Source organism: Sardina pilchardus, chromosome 11 (genome assembly GCF_963854185.1).
Source record: "Sardina pilchardus chromosome 11, fSarPil1.1, whole genome shotgun sequence".
NCBI classification, from domain to species: domain Eukaryota; kingdom Metazoa; phylum Chordata; class Actinopteri; order Clupeiformes; family Clupeidae; genus Sardina; species Sardina pilchardus.
This window is the reverse complement of record NC_085004.1, coordinates 1,724,240-1,747,425: the sequence shown is the minus strand read 5'-3', so window position 1 is coordinate 1,747,425 and position 23,186 is coordinate 1,724,240. Positions and strand designations below refer to the sequence as shown.

General features: G+C 45.8%; 1 protein-coding gene across 1 annotated transcript in view; it reads left to right on the top strand.

The window, feature by feature from the left end:
• The window catches only part of kcnq1.1 (potassium voltage-gated channel, KQT-like subfamily, member 1.1), a 31,302-nt gene extending 9,788 nt beyond the window's left edge, over window positions 1–21,514 (top strand). Inside the window, exons 5-17 of the mRNA XM_062549901.1 lie at window positions 16–112; window positions 480–620; window positions 730–840; window positions 1,092–1,187; window positions 1,304–1,420; window positions 1,671–1,797; window positions 2,798–2,851; window positions 3,655–3,778; window positions 15,682–15,757; window positions 16,104–16,198; window positions 16,577–16,623; window positions 16,940–17,001; window positions 20,453–21,514. Of these exons, the coding sequence (XP_062405885.1) occupies window positions 16–112; window positions 480–620; window positions 730–840; window positions 1,092–1,187; window positions 1,304–1,420; window positions 1,671–1,797; window positions 2,798–2,851; window positions 3,655–3,778; window positions 15,682–15,757; window positions 16,104–16,198; window positions 16,577–16,623; window positions 16,940–17,001; window positions 20,453–20,686 (1,381 nt within the window). The 3' untranslated portion in view covers window positions 20,687–21,514. The remainder of the gene's footprint in view (window positions 1–15; window positions 113–479; window positions 621–729; window positions 841–1,091; window positions 1,188–1,303; window positions 1,421–1,670; window positions 1,798–2,797; window positions 2,852–3,654; window positions 3,779–15,681; window positions 15,758–16,103; window positions 16,199–16,576; window positions 16,624–16,939; window positions 17,002–20,452) is intronic.
• Window positions 21,515–23,186: the final 1,672 nt, after the last annotated feature.

Below are 23,186 nucleotides of genomic sequence, written 5' to 3'. Positions count from 1 at the left end.
ATGTGCTCACTCCAGGGGGATCCGCTTCCTGCAGATCCTGCGCATGCTGCACGTGGACAGGCAGGGCGGAACTTGGCGCCTCCTCGGCTCCGTGGTCTTCATCCACCGACAGGTTGGACCGCAACGCTTTAAACTCGGCACTCGTTGATGCACTTGTTACACTCATTGATGCACTTATTACACTCATTGATGCACTTATTGTGTTTATATAAATTGTTGTTGGAATTGTTCTTAAAAGCTTTAAATGTTTTACCATGTTGTAAGTCGCTTTGGTGGAAAAACGTCAGCCAAATGAAATGTAATGTAATGTAATGTAAAACTACACTACCACACACACACTTACTCACTACAACGCTCCCGTTCATTACTATATTTAGTAACATCTGAACATAGAACACCACAGATAAATGCGTCATGTTGAGCAATGGAGCATTTCTCTGTCTGTTTTGTCCTGACTGTGTGTTTGTTTGTTTTCCTAGGAGCTGATCACCACACTGTACATTGGCTTCCTCGGTCTCATCTTCTCCTCCTACTTTGTGTACCTGGCAGAGAAGGACGCGGTGGACAGCAGCGGCGCAACAGAGTTTGGCAGCTACGCTGACGCGCTCTGGTGGGGAGTGGTAGGAGTCCTCATCCGTCTCTGTCAAGATAATTCAGTTGACGTGAACCAAGCCCTCCCTGTAGATAAGCCTGGCTTATTTGTTGTATGTAATGTGTCTTATACCCAAGGTGACTGTCACGACAATAGGTTACGGAGATAAGGTTCCACAGACTTGGATTGGGAAAACCATCGCATCCTGCTTCTCTGTCTTTGCCATCTCCTTTTTCGCCCTGCCAGCAGTAAGTTGATGCATAAATGTATTGCATTGTATGCTGATGAGAGTGAATGTGTCCAGGTTGCAAATGCATTAGCATCTCAGACATCCTAACATGCTGAATGCTGAGTGCATCCTGATAGATGGCCTCTTCTTCACCCCCTTCCTTATCCCTGTGAGGAAGGAGAGGTTGTTAGACATATCATAAATGACTAACGTATGATGGTGGGAATGTTATTGTGTGTGACTAGCCAGCCTGTTGCTGTGCTTCCGCAGGGGATCCTGGGCTCCGGGTTCGCTTTGAAGGTCCAACAGAAGCAGCGGCAGAAGCACTTCAACAGGCAGATCCCAGCTGCTGCCTGTCTCATCCAGGTTAGAGCAGCTCTGCAGCCTTTATTGCAGATGCAGGCGGACATGTTTGTCCTCCCCCCAGACATACAAAGTGCCTTCCTGAGAATCTTTCGTCTGTGCCTCTGTTGCTGTTCCAGTCTTCCTGGAGGTGTGTTGCCGTGTTGAACCATGACTCTCCCATGTATAAGATGTTTGTCAAGAGGAGGCCAGCTCTCCCCAGCTCTGCCATTTACAGCCCAAAGCCCAAGAAAACGGTACTTATTCAGCACCAAACACAGAGCACGTTTTCTTCAGTGCTGCCATAGTAGAACAGCAAATGCTGTTCTGACAAATTGATTGACCAAACTTAAAGCAAATCATTCCGTTACAGTATTCTACATAATGCATATTATACAGTGTGCAGTGAAAATATTTGAAGCCCTTATGCAAGATATCAAATATTCCTACTGTGTAAACAGTAGTCAGAGCTGTAAGATACTAAGTGGTCTGCTGTTGTGCCCGCAGGTGAAGATTAAGAGGAAGCAGCGCAGCATGGAGAAGGACAGCCCCAGCTCTCCCACGGTACCCAGCATCACCTACGACTTTGATGACGGGAGAGACGGCAGTGACGTGTACAGCACACAGCAGTCAGGTAGAGGAGCGCCCAGGTCTCTGGCTCTGCATACACAGTATACCTGCCTGCTCTTGGGCATTAGCATGGTCTTACAGTATATTGTGCATGTAGACTGGCTGCAGTGATGCTTGTGGGATATGGTCTATTCTGTCATTTGCTGATGATTTGCTCTCTCTCTCTCTCTCTCTCTCTCTCTCTCTCTCTCTCTCTCTCTCTATGTCTCTCCCTCTTTATTTCTCTCTGCTGGTTTGTTCCTTGCTCAGTGGAAACTCCTACTATGAGAAGATGGGGTGAGCTGCTGTTAGCGTTTTCTGCTGCATGCTTCCTTCTCCTTGCTTCCCTCTGTGGTCACAGCCCTCTTCTTTTGGTCATTATGACAGTCCGCATACTCTGTGTCTTGTGCCTTGTGTCCTGTAACTGGAGTATGTGAACTAACTCGTCGGCAGTCATCATGTGCTTGAGTTTTATGCTACATAATGCTGCTGTTGTTTTTGTTTGGTAAATCCGATTACAGAAAGCTAATATAATCCCTGTGCTGCTCTGTGCTATGTAGTTCAAGGAAGTCTGAGGGCATAACTTTTCAAACGTTTCAAACCAAAATGAGTGACTATATAATTGATGCTTTTAAAATGCCCCAAGACCCGTTAAGCCCAGAGGAAGCCCTGCTAGTAGCCATGCCCTCCTCCTCCTCCTCCCCCTCCTCCTCTTCCTCCTCCTCCTCCTCCTCCCCCTCCTCCTCTTCCTCCTCCTCCTCCTCCTTCTCCTCCTCCTCCTCCTCCCCCTCCTCCTCTTCCTCCTCCTCCTCCTCATCCTTCTCCTCCTTCTCCTCCTCCTCCTCCTCCTTCTCCTCCTCCTCCTTCTCCTCCTCCTCTTCCTCCTCCTCCTCACGTGTGGTTAAATGGGAAGCTGTAATTCAATAGGAAGTTGTTAAAGTTGTTTGAAGGGGTCAGTGGTGCTGGGTCAGTGGGCCAGTGGTCTTAACAGATAAAACAGCGTGCTTTTATCTCCATCCTCTCAGACCGTCAGTCATCCTGGACCTCCATTTCCTCTTTCCAATTCTCCCCACCCCCAGGTACGGAGCCAGCCCACCTACAGTAATGCAACACACACTAGTTTGCTCAGATGTGCCTTTGGTTGTGTGTGTGTGTATGTGCGCATGTCTGTGTGTAACCATGTGTGTGTGTGTGTGTGTGTGTGTGTGTGTGTATTTGTGTCATTGACAAATAAGGCTTTTAAAAACATGTTTTTTTTGTAGTTGACCTTGGTATCAAAATTAGCTAATGAATACTGTAGAGGGCGGGTTTTTTGGTTTTCCAATATCCAACTTTACATTTAAAATGTTAATAAATACTTTACAAATGAAAAAAAAGTATATTGTTTAATAGACTAATCAGGTGCAACACATTTTCATATAACTCTTGGTTTAAATTAGTATTTTACCTGGTTGTACGAAGACGATGCGGTTGTGCCACCGACTTTCAAAATAAACATTCTATGAATGTGGTTGCACCACCCTGACATTTCAGATATGCAAATTTTCTTTTTTTTATTTTTTATTTTCTAAACAGTTTAAGGGCTAGTAAACTGGTTAATCAACTAGTAAATAAAATAAAATAAAATAATACAATTAAGCCCCCATATTTATTTTTAATTTATTTTCAATTCTATATTTAATACTTTATATACAGTATATCATTTTTATGATAAATAGAAATTATATGTTGAAACAAATATGTTGAAATTATACAGGTTTTATAGAATGTAATGGTGCTTGTTATGAATAATTTTAAATTATTTGAAAGCAAAGTAATGAACTCGAACATCTGCATGTCTGGTCATTGTCCCCTGTGTGTGCTGTGCTGTGTGTGTGAGCAGTGAAGAAGAGCTCAGGGCTCCTGGAGGTGCACTCCCCTCCCCCGCTGCAGAGGAACAGCAGCTACCCTGATGACCAGGAGCTGGACGCAGACAGCCTGCTGCTGCCGGTCACTCATGTGTCCCAGTGAGTGTGTCCTGCTCCGCCACATCCCATCCCATCCCACTGGCTCCTGTCTGTCTACCTCCTCTGGGTTTGGCTGGAATCTTGAGTTGTTTGATTTTTTTTTACGGCTAGAATGGTATTTCTTTTGTCATGGTTTGCTGTAGCCACTCTGCTAATTGGTCAGTTACTGGATAAGAAAGGACTCTACGGTGTAAAAGTACTTTGCAATTCGCACATTTAGCCTGTTGCAAACTTAACCGTGATGGTGTGAAAATGCATTACGACAGTGTATGGTTTTTAATGGTTTTTTTCCAAAAATAACATAGTGGTAGTGCAAAATAGTCTTTTGGGATGCACATCTTAAATTAGTGTGTGTTTGTGTGTGTGAGAGTGTGTGTGTGTGTGTGTGTGTGTGTGAGAGTGTGTGTGTGTGTGTGTGTGTGTGTGTGTGTGTGTGTGTGTGTGCATTCTCTCCTGGAGGGGGGAAAGTGGGCGATAAGGGGTCTCTTCCTGCCCCTGAGGACCCCTCCAGAGCAGAGCTGGCTAATGGGCCAGGGTGTGGATTGCATGCAGGGGTGCCATTAGCAGGAGGCCTGCGCCCCATTAGGCCTCAAACACGTGGAACAGCGGCGGCGGGCCCGTAATGTGCCCCCTGCTCTCTGAGTCGGCTTACTAACACAAGCAGGGGCTGCCTGTTTACTCTCCCCACAGTGGATACGATGGGGACAGTCTAACATGGAGGAGCGCGTTGCAGGCTGCCACCCCCGTGATTTAACAGGGACTTTAAAGTTGAACAATTATGCCAGTGTGTTTACAGTTTGCGCCACAAGAGGGCAATGGAGATGAATTTTAGATCACTGACTAATGGACTGTGTGACAAGGCACGACTCTAGGGAAGAGTTTTTCAGTAATCATAACAGTTCTTTGAGGCCTGCCTGAACAGTTTTTTTGAAAATAGTTTAAACAGCCTCAATGGCTTTTAAGAATTATGATGAATGTTTATTGCACACAGAAAGGGTGCTCTAGTGTGCTGCCGTATGCTGTTCAGTCTGCTCACAGTGTTGGAGATGGGCTCTCCTGATAAACACAAAACACACTCATGAGCATGAACAAAAACTGCACTTCACATCCTTCCAATTAAAAATTGGCCATTTGTGAATTTTAGACTCACTTAGCCTCTGTGACCTCCCTGATATTCAGCAAAGGAGAGAGAGAGAGAGGGAGAGAGAGAAAGAGAGAGAGAGAGAGAGAGAGAGAGAGAGAGAGAGAGAGAGAGAGAGAGAGAGAGCGAGCAATAGCTGAGCTCATGTGGAAAAACAGCAGAGATAGGAGATAAGTGCTGATTGCCCTGCTGAGTGACGCGCAGTTGGATCCCTCTATCGGAATAATTTGTGTCCCCATTAAACTCCTCAATGGGAGAGAGAGAGATGCCATTTATTGCCCCGGGCCAAGAGTGAAGCTCCTCAGCAGTGAATGCTCATTTTTGGGGGGTGGTTTGGAAGGGGCATTTTTGTATGGTGCTGAACTAAAGGGGCTATGATGGATGATCTGGATAGCTTTACTAATGGACGTGATAAGACGGCTGTCATGGTAATGGAATGCCTTTCTCTGCGCCGTATCAGTTAATCTTTGCGTCTGGGGCTGCTCCCCAGCGGCAGGAGGAGATGCTGGCCCATGTCAGTCTAGGCCGGGGCCGATAGAGAGAGAGAGAGAGAGAACGAGCTGTGATTGAGGGGACTTAAGATCTGCTGCTTCCTCTTTATGTGGTGAACCAGGAGGATCTGTGTTTTGTTCTGTTTCGGTATTTCTCTGCAAACTGGAAAAAAGGATGTTTAATATCCTCTATGGTCAATAAGTTGCTGCAACTGCAAGCTATACTGTCTCAATAAACTGCAGCTTCTGTAAACTGTTCTGATGAACTGGAATCTGTTGTTGTTGTTGTAGTTGTCATTCTGAAAGCTTCCACAACAGAGAAGGAAGAAAGGGAATTATAGAAGAGAAAGAGAAAGAGAACGAGAAAAAGAGAACAGAAAATATCTCTGGACTTGTTTGGGCTCCGTTAGCAGCTTTTTTTTTAAATCTCATTCATCCACTCATACTTGCAATCTTGGTGGATTAATGATACATGTTTAATTATGTGTTGCATGGTTAACACTACACACTTATATTGATCAGAATAATTTCTGAATGATAAACATTCATGAATTATGCCTCTGTGATAAGCCATCCAGGACAATAATTGGTATATTTATAAAGTTTAGGTTGATTATATTAAGTTTATGCTGTTATGATGCTATGATTAAAGCACTCCATTTAGAAAGCCAAGAGGGGAAATGACCACTCCTATGGATTAACAGATGGAAGTTTTCAGTCGTCCACTCTAGGCTGTACCATCCCAGTGTTGTTGTTATTCAGTTTGTGCTGTGCTGCGTTCACACAAGTGAGTGTTTGTGTTGTTGTTTTGAGATTCTAGGACATTCTGTCTATGAGAAGTGCCTGTCCAAGAGCCAGAAGAGCGTGAGCGCTTATCGTAGCATAGAATGACATGTCAGGAAATCAACTTTAAATTGCACTCAAGCCTTTTCCTATGTGCTTTATGTCCGTCTGGGAATGTCTGAGGGATTGTAGCTGAAGCCACAAATCAAGCCTCCCATCCCACCCCTGCCCCCCCCCCCACACACACACCCCCACTCCACCATTTTCTTTATAAGTTCTGTGGGACCTGAGCCATGCCGTTCTTGATCTGTGTTCAGACAATTTCCGGCAGTCTGCTCCATGTCTATTTGTGAACACGGCTGTAGGATTGCTACAAAATGCCTCTCCTGCCATCCGTTCCGCTCGACACAACATCACAGGAACCCTTAACTACTGTTTTTATTTTTTTGTTTGTTTTGTTTACCAAAGAACTGTTGTTGCTGTGTTTTCTCACAAAGATGGTTGGTACTATTTTTCATCAAACAGAGAAAAAAAAGAAATGTTGTCCCTCCTTCATGTGCTGGGCCTCAGCGGAGTCTGCCAGGACTGATATATGGTTCAGTGTTTAATGGCTCCTTGTTTAACCTGCACTAGGATGCGAGCTGTGTTTTCCAGAGTGGGCTGGGAACAGCTGGGCCTCTCCCTTGTACTCTTGTGTGTTTGTATTTGCATCTCACCAGCGCGCTGAAAAGCCGGGGTGCGGCGCGGCGTCTCCGCTCGCCCTCTTCTGTCCGCTCTCAGGCGCTGTCCGCTCTCAGGCGCTGTCCGTCTCTCCGCGCGGCGCTTTGCTCCGGTGCTGACCTCCGACCCCAGCCTGTTGACTCAAGAGGTTAAAGGAGCACAATGGGCTCCTCGTGCCTGGAGCTAGAAAAGAGCCTACGCTTCGACGCGCTGCGCTCAGAGTGGGGGGTGGAGGAGGTGGAGGAGGTGGAGGGGGTGGAGTGGGTGGAGTGGGTGGGGGTGGCTGTACCAAGGGCTCAGCGTAGCCTGCGCGACTATGTGTGTGTATGTGCAAGACAAACACACACTCTCACCCTGCACTCTTCCACCGCTGACAGCCATTGTGGTCTGTGAAAGAGGAGAAAATGTAACCAGTCGGACCGAGCAAACAGTTGCTAAAAATAAGAGCGTCAGAGAGAGAGAGAGAGAGAAAGTTTTCTCTGTGCGTGTGTCTCAGTTGTGGCTTTTGTTGCCTTTTATATGTAATACACTTTCAGTGTGGCCGTGGGTGCGCGGGGAAGCAGAGGAAGTGTTGGCTGAAAAGACAGATTTATGCCACAAAAAGAGAGAGAGAGCGAGAGAGACTTCTAGTGGCAGACTAGGCTGAGTAGAATGGCTCTGGGCTCTGCGGAGCAGACAAAGGGCCATTGTCTCGGGCCCTACACACGCCAACAATAGGCTGATTGACAAGCACCCCCAGCCCAAGGGCTTCTGGGAGAGGGCTGCAATGGCAGCTTTGTTAGTAACACTCTTATTGTAAGAAACAATCACCATACCGCAAGCACGTCCTGCCATGTCATGCAAGGGTTTTATCCACATTATTAGAGATCTAAACAACATTTTTTTTTTTTAAAACTCATTGACTATTCCACTTTCCATTCATTTTATGTTTGGGTGGGTGCTGTCAGAGAGTTAACACAGTTTAATTGAACCTTCATGCTGTAATTTACGGTGGTTCAGTGCCTTTGAGGACTTATCTGAACTTGAGGTAATAGCGGTTTTCCTCATTTGCAATATGATGCAGTCAGACGGCTCTGCAGCGTGCAATAGTTACATGAAACCCTTCATTCAGCGCTCAGAGTGCAACAGTATACTGTCTGTGCTGCACATCAAAGGTCCACTGTTCGCATAATGTTTGTTCTCTTCACCTTTCCACATCCACCCACGCAGTAAGACCAATTTACTCTACGCTCGCATAGCAGACATTTGACTGGGCACAAAAGTAAAGCCGCATTGCACTGTACAGATTAGGATCACTGAAACACATGATGTGTTGTTTTAATGTAAATTCGCTAGTCAAAGCAAGTCTATTTATATAACACAACTCATACACATTGGTACTTCAAAACATTTTACAAATAAGTGGATAAAATAACATGGAAAAATAAATGAAAATGAGACACTAAAAAATTTATTTAAAAAAAAATGTTTAGTTGTATTAAAAGGGAAGCTCAGGGCCCTCATGACAGTTGAAAGGATCTACGGCAAGAGTTTCTGAGAAATGAGGCACTCTAATGCTGTAGTTTTGTCTTCTGTCAGCACTAGTGTCTCTATTTGGCTTCCCCCTCTTCCTCTTCAGCCGTAATTGCATTTAGTTAGTCAGTTGACCCTAATGAGGAATATTGCTCAAAACACAACTAGAAGAACAGGAAAGAAAACAAACAAGAATACCTCAAGAATAGAGTGTATCAAACTCACGTATTTCACGTGGTTGAACATTATGTACCACTCTTTGCATGTCTACCATTCAGCACTTCTTGAAGCCATCAGAGCCTTACAAGTGGCATTTCAATAATTTCATGCAAATTTGACAGAAAGGGCCCCCCATGTATAATCAATGCATGTATCACAATATGTTTTAAAGCATTAAAGGTATTATTTTTGTGGTATCACTCTGATGATTCCTCTCTAAGTACCTGTAAAAGGTTTCCATGTTCTTGTGCACTGGTGTTGTGGTGTGCCGTGTGTATGTTAATGTGTCTCCGGGAGAGCTGGGTCACAGCATTCCTTGAAGGCTGGAGGAGGCAGTGGCAGTGTTGTGCCCGGCTGGAGTTTGTTTAGCCGCTGCATTGTGCGCTAGCATGAGAAGCAGCAGGCGCCAGACGTAAGCCGTTTAAGGTTTGCCACTGGATGTCAGAGGAGGCTCGGGATTCTGCGCAGCGATTCTTAATAAAGATATTTAATACCGTCTGTCAGAGCACCGGCCTTTGATGATGCAGATGAAAGAGTGGATCTCCCGGTGTGAACCACAGGCACCGCGGCCATCGCCTGCAACATGAGGGAAACTTTGGAAGAGTGTGTGTGTGTGTGTGCGTGTGTCTGTGTGTGTGTGTGTGTGTGCGTGTGTGTGTGTGTGTGTGTGTGTGTGTGTGTGTGTGTGTGTGTGTGTGTGTGTATGTGTGTCCGTGTGTGTGTGTGTGTGTGTGTGTGTGTGTGTGTGTGTGTGTCTGTGTGTGTGTGTGTGTGTCTGTGTGTGTTTGTGAGTCTGCACTCTCCTCCCCTGACAAAAAAATCAGAGGGTCCTGAAGGGTCTGCTGTCATACTTCAGCTCCTGGTCAATCATTATCTCTCATTATGGCTAAAAGGGGGGGGGGGGCTATCACCGAAGGCCGCTTATTAAAATGTCATTGAGACATTCTGCCCTGGAGATGGACAGGGCAGATAGGGGAGCTTTATTGCCCCAGGACCCTGGGCTCCATGGCTGCGGCAGTGGCGGTGGCGGCTCGCTGGTGGCGATAATGGGCTTGTCGCCCCTCTCTCCCGCCCCCAGAGGGGTCGCCCCTCTCTCCCGCCCCCAGAGGGGTCGCCCCTCTCTCCCGCCCCCAGAGGGGCTATTCTTAGAGGGCCTCCTGGCGGCTGGTGCCATGTGCAGGGGCCCCTGTGGCTTAACACCGCCGCGCACAAAAGATCTCCACTGTTGCCTCACGGTGACAGGGGCAAGAGAGCAGGCCCGGCGAGGGGTCTCTCGCTCGGAGGAAGAATGCAGCTTACAACTGGTCACATGACGGGGCTCACCCGACGTTGCGACCCTCTCTTCAGGAATGTATTGATTTTGCGGTTTTAAGGTCAATTAATCTCACATTTGACGTCCGGCCTGGTTAAAGAGCGGGGGTCTCTTTGGTGACTTTGTTGACAGTGATATCTGTTGCTCCCCCCAGTGGAGTATTTATGTGCTGATACGTTGCAGAAGCGTTTTGAGAACGTCCAAAAAGCACTGAGCCAGTTTGACCTTGCGGTCACTTGCTAAATCCACCACTACACTGCAGAGTGTGTCTTGCTCGTGTTTTCTCAGGCTTGGTGAGGGTTAATCTTCGGTGTATCTCGGCCCAAGTAGAGATAGCCCTGCAATTGTTTTCTTTCCTGTTGATCTGGCCCTGATTGCTGATGAGTGGTCTGGCGGGGGGAGGGGGAGTTTCAGTGTCGCTTTTCTACCGAGCCCCTCTCAAAACAGCCTCCTCCGTCGCCTCCCACTTAACCTGATGAGTGCAGACACAGCAGTTTAGTTTAGGCTCTAATTGAGGTGCCCGTGTTTCGGCTATAAACTTTATGCCGTGCTCAAGCGACAGTGGAGATGAGACCGGTCCGGAGTCCCCTCCCTGTCATTTGCTTGTATCAGCACCATATCTGCGTGTTTATGTTTGGCCATTTCCTTCCCCGTGGTGCCCCTCTGAAGTGTCTGTCGTGTTTACTGGGCCGTCAGCAGCACTGCCAGTGGGGCTCTAATCAGCCCTGGAGATGCTCCCAACACGGCCTTTGTTTTCCCAGCCACGCCCCGTGCGTGAGGGCTTTCCTAATGAGGAGCGAGGGTGGAGGGGGGTGGGGGGGGAGGCGGAGGACAGGCGGAGGGAGCTCTCTTACACTCGGGTGTTGATTGCGTTTGCGGCGTGGCCGTTTCCTGCTGCGTCGCGCTGCCGCCTTTCATGTGGCTTTTTCGGGGGCAACTGTGAGGTTCATTGTCAAGCGTATCCGTCGAGTGGAGCGCCAGCACGCTAGGCCTGACCTCTGCTCCGGGACGCCTGTTTGAAGGGCAAGGTTGGGTGCTTTGGTGGCGTCGGACGACCACAGAACTGCTGTAGCCACAGCGTCTCTGCCCACGGAGAGAGTGAAGGGAAATGAGGCGGAGGAGCGATGAACGATCATCAGCTTACTGTCATTCGAATCAAGGCTTAGCAAGTCAAGCAAAAGTACAACCCCAACTCCGAAAAGGTTGGGACGTAGTGTAAAATAAAATCAGAATGTGGAAATTTACATAGACATAAACAACATATCAAATGAAAATGTTGCTGGAAAATATTATGTCCATTTTGAATTTGATGCCAGCAGCATGTCTAAAAAAAGTTAGGACAGGAGTTCTGATGTGAGGTTGTGTTATATGAAGTCCTCTAATGCTTTTAAAGAGTCGTTAAAGGCCAAACACCGCACAACAACAGCAGCACAATCACATAGCTCTCACAATCTCTCCGAAATGATCTCCTGCTCTGGTTAAAAATAGTCCAGTCTGAGGGTGGTCATGAAAGTGAGGTTGTGTCTGAAGTAATGGAGCCAGTGTGTTTAGTATGACTTATGAATCAGGCCTCTGGAAGGCATTTTAACTATGGCTCATTTTCCAGACTCGTATTAGCTTTTACTTTGATGGACGCCAAAGAGGTATGCAAAAATGAAAACACAGTGGTTTGTTGATAGACAATGACGGTAAGATTGCTCGGTTGCTCGTAAACTCCGTGTTTATGGAAGCAGAGGTCTCACATAGCAGTCATGGCTTTGAAATGGACAGGAATAAATCACATTTGCTATCTCAGACATGTTAGTGGCCCATTTATGGAGAATTCTATTGTGCTGTTGCAACATCTTTAAAAGACACCAACTGAGTATTTAATGTATATGATGAATGTAGTTAATCATTCTGTTAAGTGTTCATATGGTTATAACTCTTTTCCCTAAAGTAATAGATCAGACTAAAATATTCCCTGTACTACCATTACTGAGTCTAATCATTAAATCATTAACTTTCATCATTAAAATATAGTGAATTATTCACCATAGATAAGTCATGAACTATTTAAGTTGATATTATTAATGATCTGTCAAACTGTCATGCTGAAGTAGTTTGGTCATGTGTAGCTGTGCATCATCAAGTTAAATGTTATGTAACTGGTGTCTAACTATGTCTACTGGTGCAATAGTCTTCTTGAAACATCATCATGAGGGAAGATGCTGTTTTGTAGTGATTCAAATACCATGTGGGCTCTTGCTTGAATCTGTTCATCCTAATTAGTAGCCTGTGTAGGCGTTAGGTGTCATTCATATTGTTTACATCGCTCTGTGGGCGGTTAACGCGACTGACACATGACATCTCTGAGCATGTGTGCTCTGCCTTTCACATCTGCCTGCCACTCAGCACAGAGTGGAGCACAATGCAGAGGAGTGGGGGAGGAAAGAGGAGAGGAGAGGAGAGGAGAGGAGAGGAGAGAGGAGAGGAGAGGAGAGGGGGAGAGATGTTTTGAATGGGACGTGCATGGGGAGAAGAGCAGGCAAGGTTTGTGTTGGCTGACACAAAGGAGAGGCTAATGACCTGTACAAGTCCTGTGTCCAGCATCACTGATGCTGACCCCCCCCCACCCCCCACCCCCCCCACACACACACCAGCAGAGGAACTGAGGTGGCAAAGAGCCCTCACACACTGTACATTGGGGAAGCTTCCTCCACAAGACACACACACACACACACACACACACACACACAAAGTCCCAGGGGGCCCGTCCCCTGCAGTTAGAGTTTGGACAGCCATGCGGTGCGCTGGGCTTTGTGCTGGTGCCAGGAGCAGATGGTGACCCCGCGAGGTCATGAGACCATGGCCGCCGCTCGTGCAGAGCCAGGCCTGCAGCAGGAAGCACTACCCGGGGGACAGATGGGCCCGTTCCCATGTCCTGCTCTCTCTCTCCTCTCTCTCTCTCTCTCTCTCTCTCTCTCTCTCTCTCTCTCTCTCTCTCTCTCTCTCTCTCTCTCTCTCTCTATCTCTCTCTAGCTCTCTCCCTCTCTCTCTCTCCCTCTCTCTCTCTCTCTCTCTCTCTCTCTCTCTCTATCTCTCTCTAGCTCTCTCTCTCTCTCTCTCTCTCTCTCTCTCTCTCTCTCAGCAGTAGAGGGGATGTGCCCCTTCTCCCTCCACACTCCGCTGGAATCCCAAACATGCCTGGCAGTCCAGCTCCACAGAGCGAAATATGCGCTGGCGGTCGGGTCGTGCTCGTCATCCCCCCCCCCACCCCCCACCCCACCCCCCCCCCCACTACCTCCATTCACTCTCCTGTCTCCTGCTCCACAGATGAACCCATCTGGATGTTATGAGTCATGATCAGAACAATGTGCCGTTTTTTTGCCAGAACTTTACAGGAACAGGAACGTCTGTGCACTTTGAAGGCATTGATAAAAGAACACGCAGAGAGCTCTCTTTGTTTATGGAGTGCTCTATCAAAAGCTTTAAATCAAGTGGTACTTTTTTAGCACCGTGCACTGTTGCTGAGGCTTTTTTATATGGACTCAACTCTATACTCGTCCACCATTCCAAAGCATACATTGCTATGCGCAGTGGGAGTTGAAATCTGGGGATTTCTTCAGCCTCAGGAGAAGGTCGGCCATGCGTTCCAAGACACCTGTGTTTCACACATTGTTTGTGCAGCGTTGTCCGACTAGATTCCCCGCCGCTTGTTTCCATTCGGCATTCCTCTGGTGATGTGTCAGTTTTTGAACGGTTCCCTCTTTATTTGTTCAGATTGTGGCCTCAGATAGCAGCGTGTGTGTGTGCCGAGAACACAACAAGGACACCCAGCTCACGGAGACAGACTCATATCAGCCGGCAGACATCAGCAGAGATAACACAGAGACAAGGATGGAGACAAAGGAAGAGGGTGTCGAGCTAACGTTAGACATGATATGGCAGTGATTCTGGTGTCAGGCTTAAGTTAGACATGATATGGCACTGATTCTGGTGTCAGGCTTAAGTTAGACATGATATGGCACTGATTCTGGTGTCAGGCTTAAGTTAGACATGATATGGCACTGATTTTGGGTTTCGGGCTAAAGTTAGACATGATATGGCAGTGATTCTGGTGTCAGGCTTAAGTTAGACATGATATGGCACTGATTCTGGTGTCAGGCTTAAGTTAGACATGATATGGCACTGATTTTGGTGTCAGCCTGAGTGAGAGCATTTCTAGTGATTTCATTTTTCTCACTGTCTTTTCTCAGTTACATTGATGTCTGCTGCTGTAGATTCCGTAGTGTTCACTCAGGCCGTGTTCTTGATGGCGCCAGTCGGAATACCAGCAGCACATAAGTGCTCCACTCTCCACTGACGCTAATCCACTCAAAAATGTCACGTAAATGAATGGTAAACACCACCTCCCATTTCTGCTCAAGGATGCCAGACCGACCTGTATACACAACAGCCACCTCAAAGGGGCATTTGGGAGAAGCAGGGTCCCCTCTTGTGTTATTTCAGTCAGCGTTTCGCTCACTCACACTGCATGGGGGAGACAAAAGCCAGGGAGGAGGACGTGGAAACCTGATCCTATGAAGTAGTCGATCGTCTCTCCTTGCCATCCTTACCACCCCCCCCCCCCTCAAAAAAAGCAGCTCCCACATCCATTAAGTTAATGAGCCCTGACAGCCTGCAGTCGGTCTGCTGCTAATGGTCGTTAAAGGCCCCGTCTTGAGCACGTTCTCTGAGGAGGAGCTGACTGGCTGGCTGGCTGAGTGACTGGCTGGCTGTGCGCTCGGTTGTGGCTGAGGGGGCCCGCTTGTGTTTCACAGCCCATAGATCAAAGCCTGACAATGGCTGGGATGAAGGGGAAAAAAAGCCTTCCCGAGCATGGAGACGTGATGCAGTCAAAACAAGATTAGGGCTTTTTTTCATGAAGAAAATGTATCGGGTGCAACAGTGAAATGCAGAGCGTGCCAAAGCTGAAACCCAAACATCAGGGCCTCCCTCCTCTACCTCTCATCAGCCTGCAGGGTCCTCCCTCCTTTACCTCTCATCAGCCTGCAGGGTCCTCTCTCTGTGCTACAACTAATTGGGCTCCAGGTGCTAAACTTATGAAGAGTAAATATGAATAGACTTGTATGAGTTGACTCAGTAAGTCAGACATGGGCTCAAGAGACTTGTGGCACAACAGTACAAATCCTGTATTATTATCTCACCTACATGTTTACATGGCAATGTAATGCATCTCTTACACAGTAGGCTGTCTCTCAGCCCTGCCTGTCCAGTGCCTGATAGAGCCTCGTCTTGGCTAATGGATGCTCTAACCGGGTAGTGACCCCCCCTACATGGAGCAGTCCTCACTGGTGCCATCTGGAGTGTCTCGGAGTCCCACCTGAGGGGCTTTTCACAGCAGACGAGATTAGCCTCGCAGGTGTGCGCTTAGCCAGATGGATGGCATGTGGTGCACAGGGTGAAAGTGAATTTGTCAAGAATGTAAGGACTGCGAGCCAGTTGCACCAGGTATCGTGTGTATGGATCGGATTCTACGCCACTGTGATCGCAGGGGTTGACTTATATAAAATTACATTTACATTACATTTATCCATTTAGCAGATGCTTTCATCCAAGGGGACGTACAGAAAGAGAATTACTGTCAACTGAACAAATCTGTTTTATCTGCTGTTTAAATATAAACAGACTCCCCAGAATGCTGTCGTTGCTCATGTTAACAGTATTGTATCACTCATGACAGGATGCGGGACTCTCACCGAGCAGCCATTCGTGTGATCCTGCGTATGAGGTACTTTGTGGCAAAGAAGAAGTTTCAGGTGAGACCGAACACATTTATGACTGTGCTCTCACTTCCTTTCTTTGATGCACTTGCCTCCATTTCTCTCTCTTTCTCCATTCTCCAACAATCATTTATTAACTCCTGTTTCTGCTATCCCACTCCTCATGTCACTTCTCTGTACACAAAAAGCATACCTCTGGGCACTCACACACACACTCACTCACACACTCACACACACACACACACACACACACACACACATACACACACACACACACACAGTGTTTGTCATGTGTCACCACCATGTGACAGCAGCGACCCCGTGGTGTTTACACACAGAGCTGGAGTGGCTTGACATAGATCACTTTTTTTGTTGTCTACAGCAAGCACGCAAGCCCTATGATGTACGAGATGTCATCGAGCAGTACTCTCAAGGCCATCTAAACCTCATGGTGCGCATCAAGGAGCTGCAGAGGAGGTAGACACCCTGTCTCATGCTGCCGCACACTGCCCTTCAGGGCCTCAGAGTAATGAGGCAATTATCTGCAATTCGCAGCCAGCACCAGCCACACTTTGATGGATTTCATGAAATATTACTTGAGGGCTTGAGCAATGGAATTAAATTACACCTCCGAAAACTGCAATAGTATACGAGATGAGTCTGAACTTGCTGTAAATAAATATTAGGTTAAGATCAGGAGAGATGTCTGGTATAGTAGCATGCTGTGGGCTTACCAAACATACACATATTACATACAGAAAAACATAAAGTTTACAGAGGGTGCAAAATGCTAGTGTATGGGGGTTACATTTTTGTGTGATAACGTGCCCTAAATGTGATACTTTGTTCTTGCAGATTGGATCAGTCACTGGGCAAACTGTCTCTGTTTCAAACCAGTTCAGGTACCACCACATCTATCCCTCAAATTGCCCATCTGTGGGAGGTCATTAGAAAGGCCTCAGGCCCAGATACCAGTGGAGTCAGATGTGCGCATTTGGGAATCTTAAAAGCAAAGACGTCTGAGCATTCTCGTGTCTCAATGACTTAATCTGGCATTAATGGTAATTGGCTGAATGTAGAGAAGAAAGACGACTGATAGCAACATGTTTTTCTCCATTTGAATCTGCCATTAAGACTTGCTACTCTTGTTTGTCAGTCTTCCTGATAAGCGTGCTCAAAGAAATCGTGTCCATTTGAGAATTTTCCCACTTTTTGCAGAACGGGCTAAAGACAAAGGCACCAACACTATTGGCTCCAGACTCAACAGAATGGAAGATAAGGTAAGCTCCTCAGGAATGAATGTCATCATTGTCATTTAACCTTGTCTGAAGAGTTCAACATTTTTAACCGGTCAAACTGCACACAATAGCATAGCGCAGAGTAGCGCTAGCGCACACAAAATTCCGTGTCCAAATTCTAACCCAACTGCTGAAATCCCACATGAGGAACCTCAGCATTAAGCGCCCAGCCAGTGCTCTATCCTCCTGCTGGCAGCTCTCCATAACTGAGATCACTCCATAACACTCTGGCACATGATGGGCGCTGGAGGCACCAGCTACTTGGATTCCCTCAAACTTGAGTGAGACTCTCCCCTATAATCAAGAAACTTACCGGAGGGTATGTGGTGTAGCTGTAGCAGGCCCCCTATCCACATGGGTTCTGATTGTACTACAAAGGTTCCATGTAATTATATAATGAGGCTAATTCCAGGTTGTCATACAATATTAACTTACTCTGCACGCTAATATTGTTATTAATGTTGCTGTCAAAATTGTCTTTTAGAAATCCCTTGTAAATGTATAAAACATTGGGCAAGAGTTAAAAGTTGAGGTGCAGAGTTAAAAGTTGATGAAAACATACTGTAAGTAAAACCATGAGCTTTATATCTTTATAATTCTGCAAAACGATTGTCAATCTTTAGCGTAATAACTCTGAAGAGCTATATTTGGCACTGAAGTAAACAATTATTTTTACTTTTAGTGGCATCTTGTTTTATAATATACAACCCAATGAATGACTTGTGCACTACTACAGTAGGTGTAGGCCCACCGTGAGCCATGTTGGCCAGTACAGTAAGTCTGCTGGTTCCAGTGTATGTGCAGAATTACAAGTACTCTCCCAGGGCTCCCATCAAATCCTATGAAAGGAAGGAATTGTGATGTGATGAAGATTTCCCGACAAGAGCTCTCCGCAGTCATAATTACCTCAACCCTTAGATACTGATGCACCAAGCAGAAGAATTAGCCGTTTCCTGTTTACAACAATTTGCAGATTCTCGTGATGGCAGTGGGACAGATGTAGGAAAGATACGCTGGCTGTGTGACATGCAAATAAGCACACATATTTACCGTAAATAGAGGTTGTTTGCTAAACATTTGAACTGACTGACTGCTAGGAGCATCTAAATTTTCCATTGCATTGCCTCCATGTTTATGATAATACTGTATAACCCAGTAACCAAACTTGTATTTGCCATGTTCACCTCTACAGTATTTTCTGAGGCATTGTGTCCTTATAGCTCTTGATTTCTGCTGATGTGCCACCGCAGTGCACTGAAGTAAAAGCACACACAAGCTTCTAATCTCTTGTGGATACACTCATAACAGTGTCCTTTCTTCAAGCAGTTTCTCTCCGTCTTTATGCATCTCCTTCATGCACACATGGTACACATAGATGCCCACAGTCGCACAACCATATGTGCACACGCATTTCACTCAGACATCAACACACACACGCACGCACTACGCACGCACACACACAGTACGGTTTAGAGATAATACAGGCTACAGTTTTCTTTTGTTTACATTCTGAGAAGCTCGAAAATGCCCTGCGCTGCAGTTTTGCCTCCGAGTGGTGTTTTAATTGCAGGGTAACTGTCCATGCCAAGTTTCACTCTTCACAAACATGCCGCTCACACAGACTTTAGAGTTCGTTATGTCAAAAACACTTCACATACATCATAAATTGCTTGAAGAATGTTTAAGGGTTGTGCAACTGACTGTAGAGGTGTCAGTATAACGTACTATTGAATGGAGTCTCTTGGCATGAGTGGAAACTTTTTTGGACTGGACACAAGGGTCCTAAGGCACACACTAGTGATGACAGGAAGTTCAGCCCAAATGGTGTTCCCATCCATTTGAGGTAAACAGGAACAAACAGGCAGGGCTTTGTACAAACACCTCCCAGATCTACTTTATATGCAGTCACACTTTTTAGAGGGTTGAGCCTCACTCTGACCCTATGACCCTAATCTCATTTAACTTCATCAGATCAGCACATGAAAACAGCACACAGCATTTGTAAAGTAAACTGCTGTGTGTGTGTTTAGTGCAGGGGAAAGACACAGAATATCGGAGCAAAATGTGTTCCACTCTCCTCGTCTCCTCGTCTCTGTGGTTTTGGCTGGATGGCTTACCAGGGCATCATATTTGTATTTATTGACATTTTCAATACATGCTCTCTTAATAAGATTAGGAAAATCTAAATGTTTATCTCTACGCAGAGCGAAATGTGCCGTTTCTTAGGCTGTTCAACTGTAGGTGTCTTTGAAATGGATTTCACTCTTCAGCTCAGCCCTGTGGCTTGGGGGATTTCAGAGCCCATGCATAGAGCGCTGGCTGGCCGGCAGACCAGACTCCACAGTTTCATGTCCCTGGCTTGTTTGTTGTCCCTTTGTGGTTTCAAGTGTGTATATGTGGAGATGTTTGTCTGTGTGGGAGAGCCCTCATGTGTTTATGTTTTAGTATTTGTTTGGGGGGATGGTGAGAGCATATGGCGCTGGGTGTGTAGTCGGCTGGGTCGGCCATCTCTGGTACTGTGGAACAGGACAAGATGTTCTGGAGCAGAGGCCTACTGGACACATATACACACACTCACACACTCACACACACACACACACACACATTAAGGAATGTATAGCCCTTTGTTCACTTGGCTTGGAACCCACACAACAGCCCAATCTTGGGCAAAAGTAGAGATAAAGGCCACACTATCTTCACAGGACCTTGTGTAAGATGCTGTATATTTGCTCAAAGGCAGATTTCCAGATGCGCTGATGCACAGATGTCTTTTCTTCTTCTTCTTCTGTTCCTCTTCTTTTCTTCTTCTGTCTCTTTTCCCACGTTTCATTTTTAAGCATAGCTGAGTATGCAAGGTGAATTTATCCTTCGGTAAATAAATGCACACAGTGATTTTCCGGTGGCCACCGTTGTCTGAAGTAATGAGCGTCTCAAAGTGAAGACCCTCATTACTGTAACCCCATAGTGTGTGTATATATGTCTATGTGTAACCCCATAGTGTGTGTATATACTGTATGTCTATGTGTAACCCCATAGTGTGTGTATATATGTCTATGTGTAACCCCATAGTGTGTGTATATATGTCTATGTGTAACCCCATAGTGTGTGTATATACAGTATGTCTATGTGTAACCCCATAGTGTGTATATATACAGTATGTCTATGTGTAACCCCATAGTGTGTGTATATACAGTATGTCTATGTGTAACCCCATAGTGTGTGTATATATAATATGTCTATGTGTAACCCCATAGTGTGTGTATATACTGTATGTCTATGTGTAACCCCATAGTGTGTGTATATATGTCTATGTGTAACCCCATAGTGTGTGTATATACAGTATGTCTATGTGTAACCCCATAGTGTGTGTATATATGTGTATATATATGTATATATATGTATATATATTTATGTATATGTGTAACCCCCACAGATCACGCGCATGGACCAGACGCTCGGCCGCCTCGCCGACTCTCTCAACCTCATGCTGGCCGGCATGAGCCAGCAGGCAGCGTCCAGCCGCCGGGGGAGCAGACAGGAGGACAGACCCGGCCCCGGCCCCGGCCCCAGCGTCTCCCCTCACACCCTCAGCAGCGGCCCCCCCGCGCACGCCTACGAGCAGCTCTCCGTCCCTCCGGCCCCCCCCTCCAACGAGGAGAGCTCCTGAGGCGGTGTGATGTGAACGACGGGATCTTTGCCCCCCGTGAACCCCGCATGTCAGCCGGCGTAATTAGCACCATGAATTAATCAAATAGTGTGAGAAAATCAGACGCGGCCTTATGACATCAGACGCCTGTCAGGATATGTCATATGGGATTTTTCTTTTTTTGTTGTTGTTGTTGTTGTTATTTGATCAAGTGCTAGCCCAAAATGTGAATACATGCTTTGTAATGCATTTGCATTTATATATGTTTAAGAACCTAGGTTCTGCCATATGATGTGAATGATGTATAGAAATTATATTTTGTAATGACTGAATAATGTCTATATGGGAATGCTCCCAGTGAAAATGATTGTATCTTAGAGTCAGATTTGAGATATTTGATTTGAGATATAGATATATTCACAAACATCTGCCTGCATTGTGTGCCTTAAAATCGCCTGATTGCCTGAAGACTTTTTAAGTTGTATGTTAGCAATTTCAGAAAGTATACTTTGTTAAATATACAATGAAGTATCGTTAAACCTTCATTTCATCCGTGAACCTTCTGTTGACAACTCATTTATGGTATTTCAGTTGAAGTTTCCCCCACATTTTCTCCATACAGAACTAATAAATATTTTTTCTTTATAGAAATGATGTGCAAATGCAATGATGATTTTCATTTCTTTGTGAGTTATAGAATTTAATATTTTGATGGTCTAATATTTTGCTGAATTATCTCACTGTGTCCTGTAGTTCCTGTAGTTATGTGTATTAAACTCTGTGATTCTTCTCTCACACTCTGTTATGTTTATATATGTTTTAATACCAATGAGGTTTCAGTTAATTTTAAGTTATAATGACAAAGTATGCTTTCAATAGCAATAAAAAGTGTTTCCCAACTCCATTCCTTGCCATGAATCTCTTTACAATGTATGTTTCATCAGCAAGACTATTCTCTCCTCTCTCACGTGGAAGATTTGATAAAAGGATGATGTACTCTGGGTGGATTGACGCCTACTGCATGAGGAAAACAAAACATTCTCAGTTTACTTCTCAGATGTTTCCTTTTACCAAATTCAGTTGACTTTGTCTTACGTTTCAGTCAGTTAAAGTTATATAATCCCTCTACCTAATTTATTTGGGTGCCTTTTCGCAGATGATACAAACACACACGCACACACAGCCAGTGATACGCCATCCCAACTCAGGCCTGTGCAGCACCTGAGGCCAAAAGAACAAGAAGAGCAGCGCTGCAGTGAAAGAGCAGAGCTCCGCGTCGCGCCTGGCTGGCTGGCTGCTGTGCTGTGCTGCGCTCCGCCGGCCTCTATAGAGAGTCAGAGCTGGGGCAAGAGCAGCAGGCCGAGGGCCCTGGCAGGCAGCCGTCGCTGGGTGTGCAGAAGTGCTGCGGCGGGGGCCTGAGCCATGTGTTGGCAGATAAATGATGGGCCTTTGTTACGCGTTTAAAAGGACAGCATCGCCGCCTCATTCACTGGGCCCGCTAAGCAAATGCGAATGGGTCCAAATGGTATTAATTCAAGCTAGTGAACCCATAGAGGTGTACCCAGCCTTGAAGGAGACGTTTGCCAGGATCTCAGAGATGTGTGAGCCAAGCGCTCATGAAAAGAAAAAAAGCCATGTAAAAAAGACAGAGGGACATGGGATGCTTGTGGACCAGATAAAGAGGTGACAGTAGTGGTGCTGAATGCTAACAGCACTCCTCAGAGAGAACCTGCTGACAAAATCACAACAGATGAAGATGTAGCAGAAAATCTGCAATGTGTGGCTTTTATGTTGTGTCTGCAATGTGTATTGTACACTGAAAGGTTCTATAAATTGCACTAAGTATGTAGCAAATGTTGGGCATATACATGCTGAACTGAATTGTAGTAAAAGTTCAGTGAGTTATGCTATACTCTAGGAAATGCCTTGCAGTATTTCTGATGAATGACACATTCATAATCAGTGAATGGAATGAGTACAACACACTCGGCTGTGGATTCGTCCTTGAGCTGAATTCTCCTGTGTATTGGTAAAGTGGACATGTGGTAAGAGAACGGCAGTGCTTAAAAAGTCCCCTGAGTATTAAAAGATAGCTCATATGGGGTGGAAAATGGCAGGAAAGCTGTGCACACAGGAAACACATGACAATCTGGAGCTCATTATATCGGTGTAAAGCACAAATGATGAGGTCTCAAACAGCTGTGGATGAGCATGATGCAACTGTTTGCTTAGCAAAAGAAAGAAGTGCATGGATCAATAACTAGATAGATGAGCAGATCATTTCACTAGGGGTGTAAACATAACATGAATCCTTAAGATAAATTAATTTGGAATGCCACTTAATATGCATGTGCCACTGATATGCTGGATGACAAAAAAAGCGTATTAATCTTTTAAAGTTAACCGTGTAAGCGGACATGATCATTTAAACTGACTAGCAATCAAATCTTTATAGAAGTTTTTTTTCTTTGAACTTGTAAAACTATTGTCTGAGTCAGTTTCTGAGATAATGACAAATCAT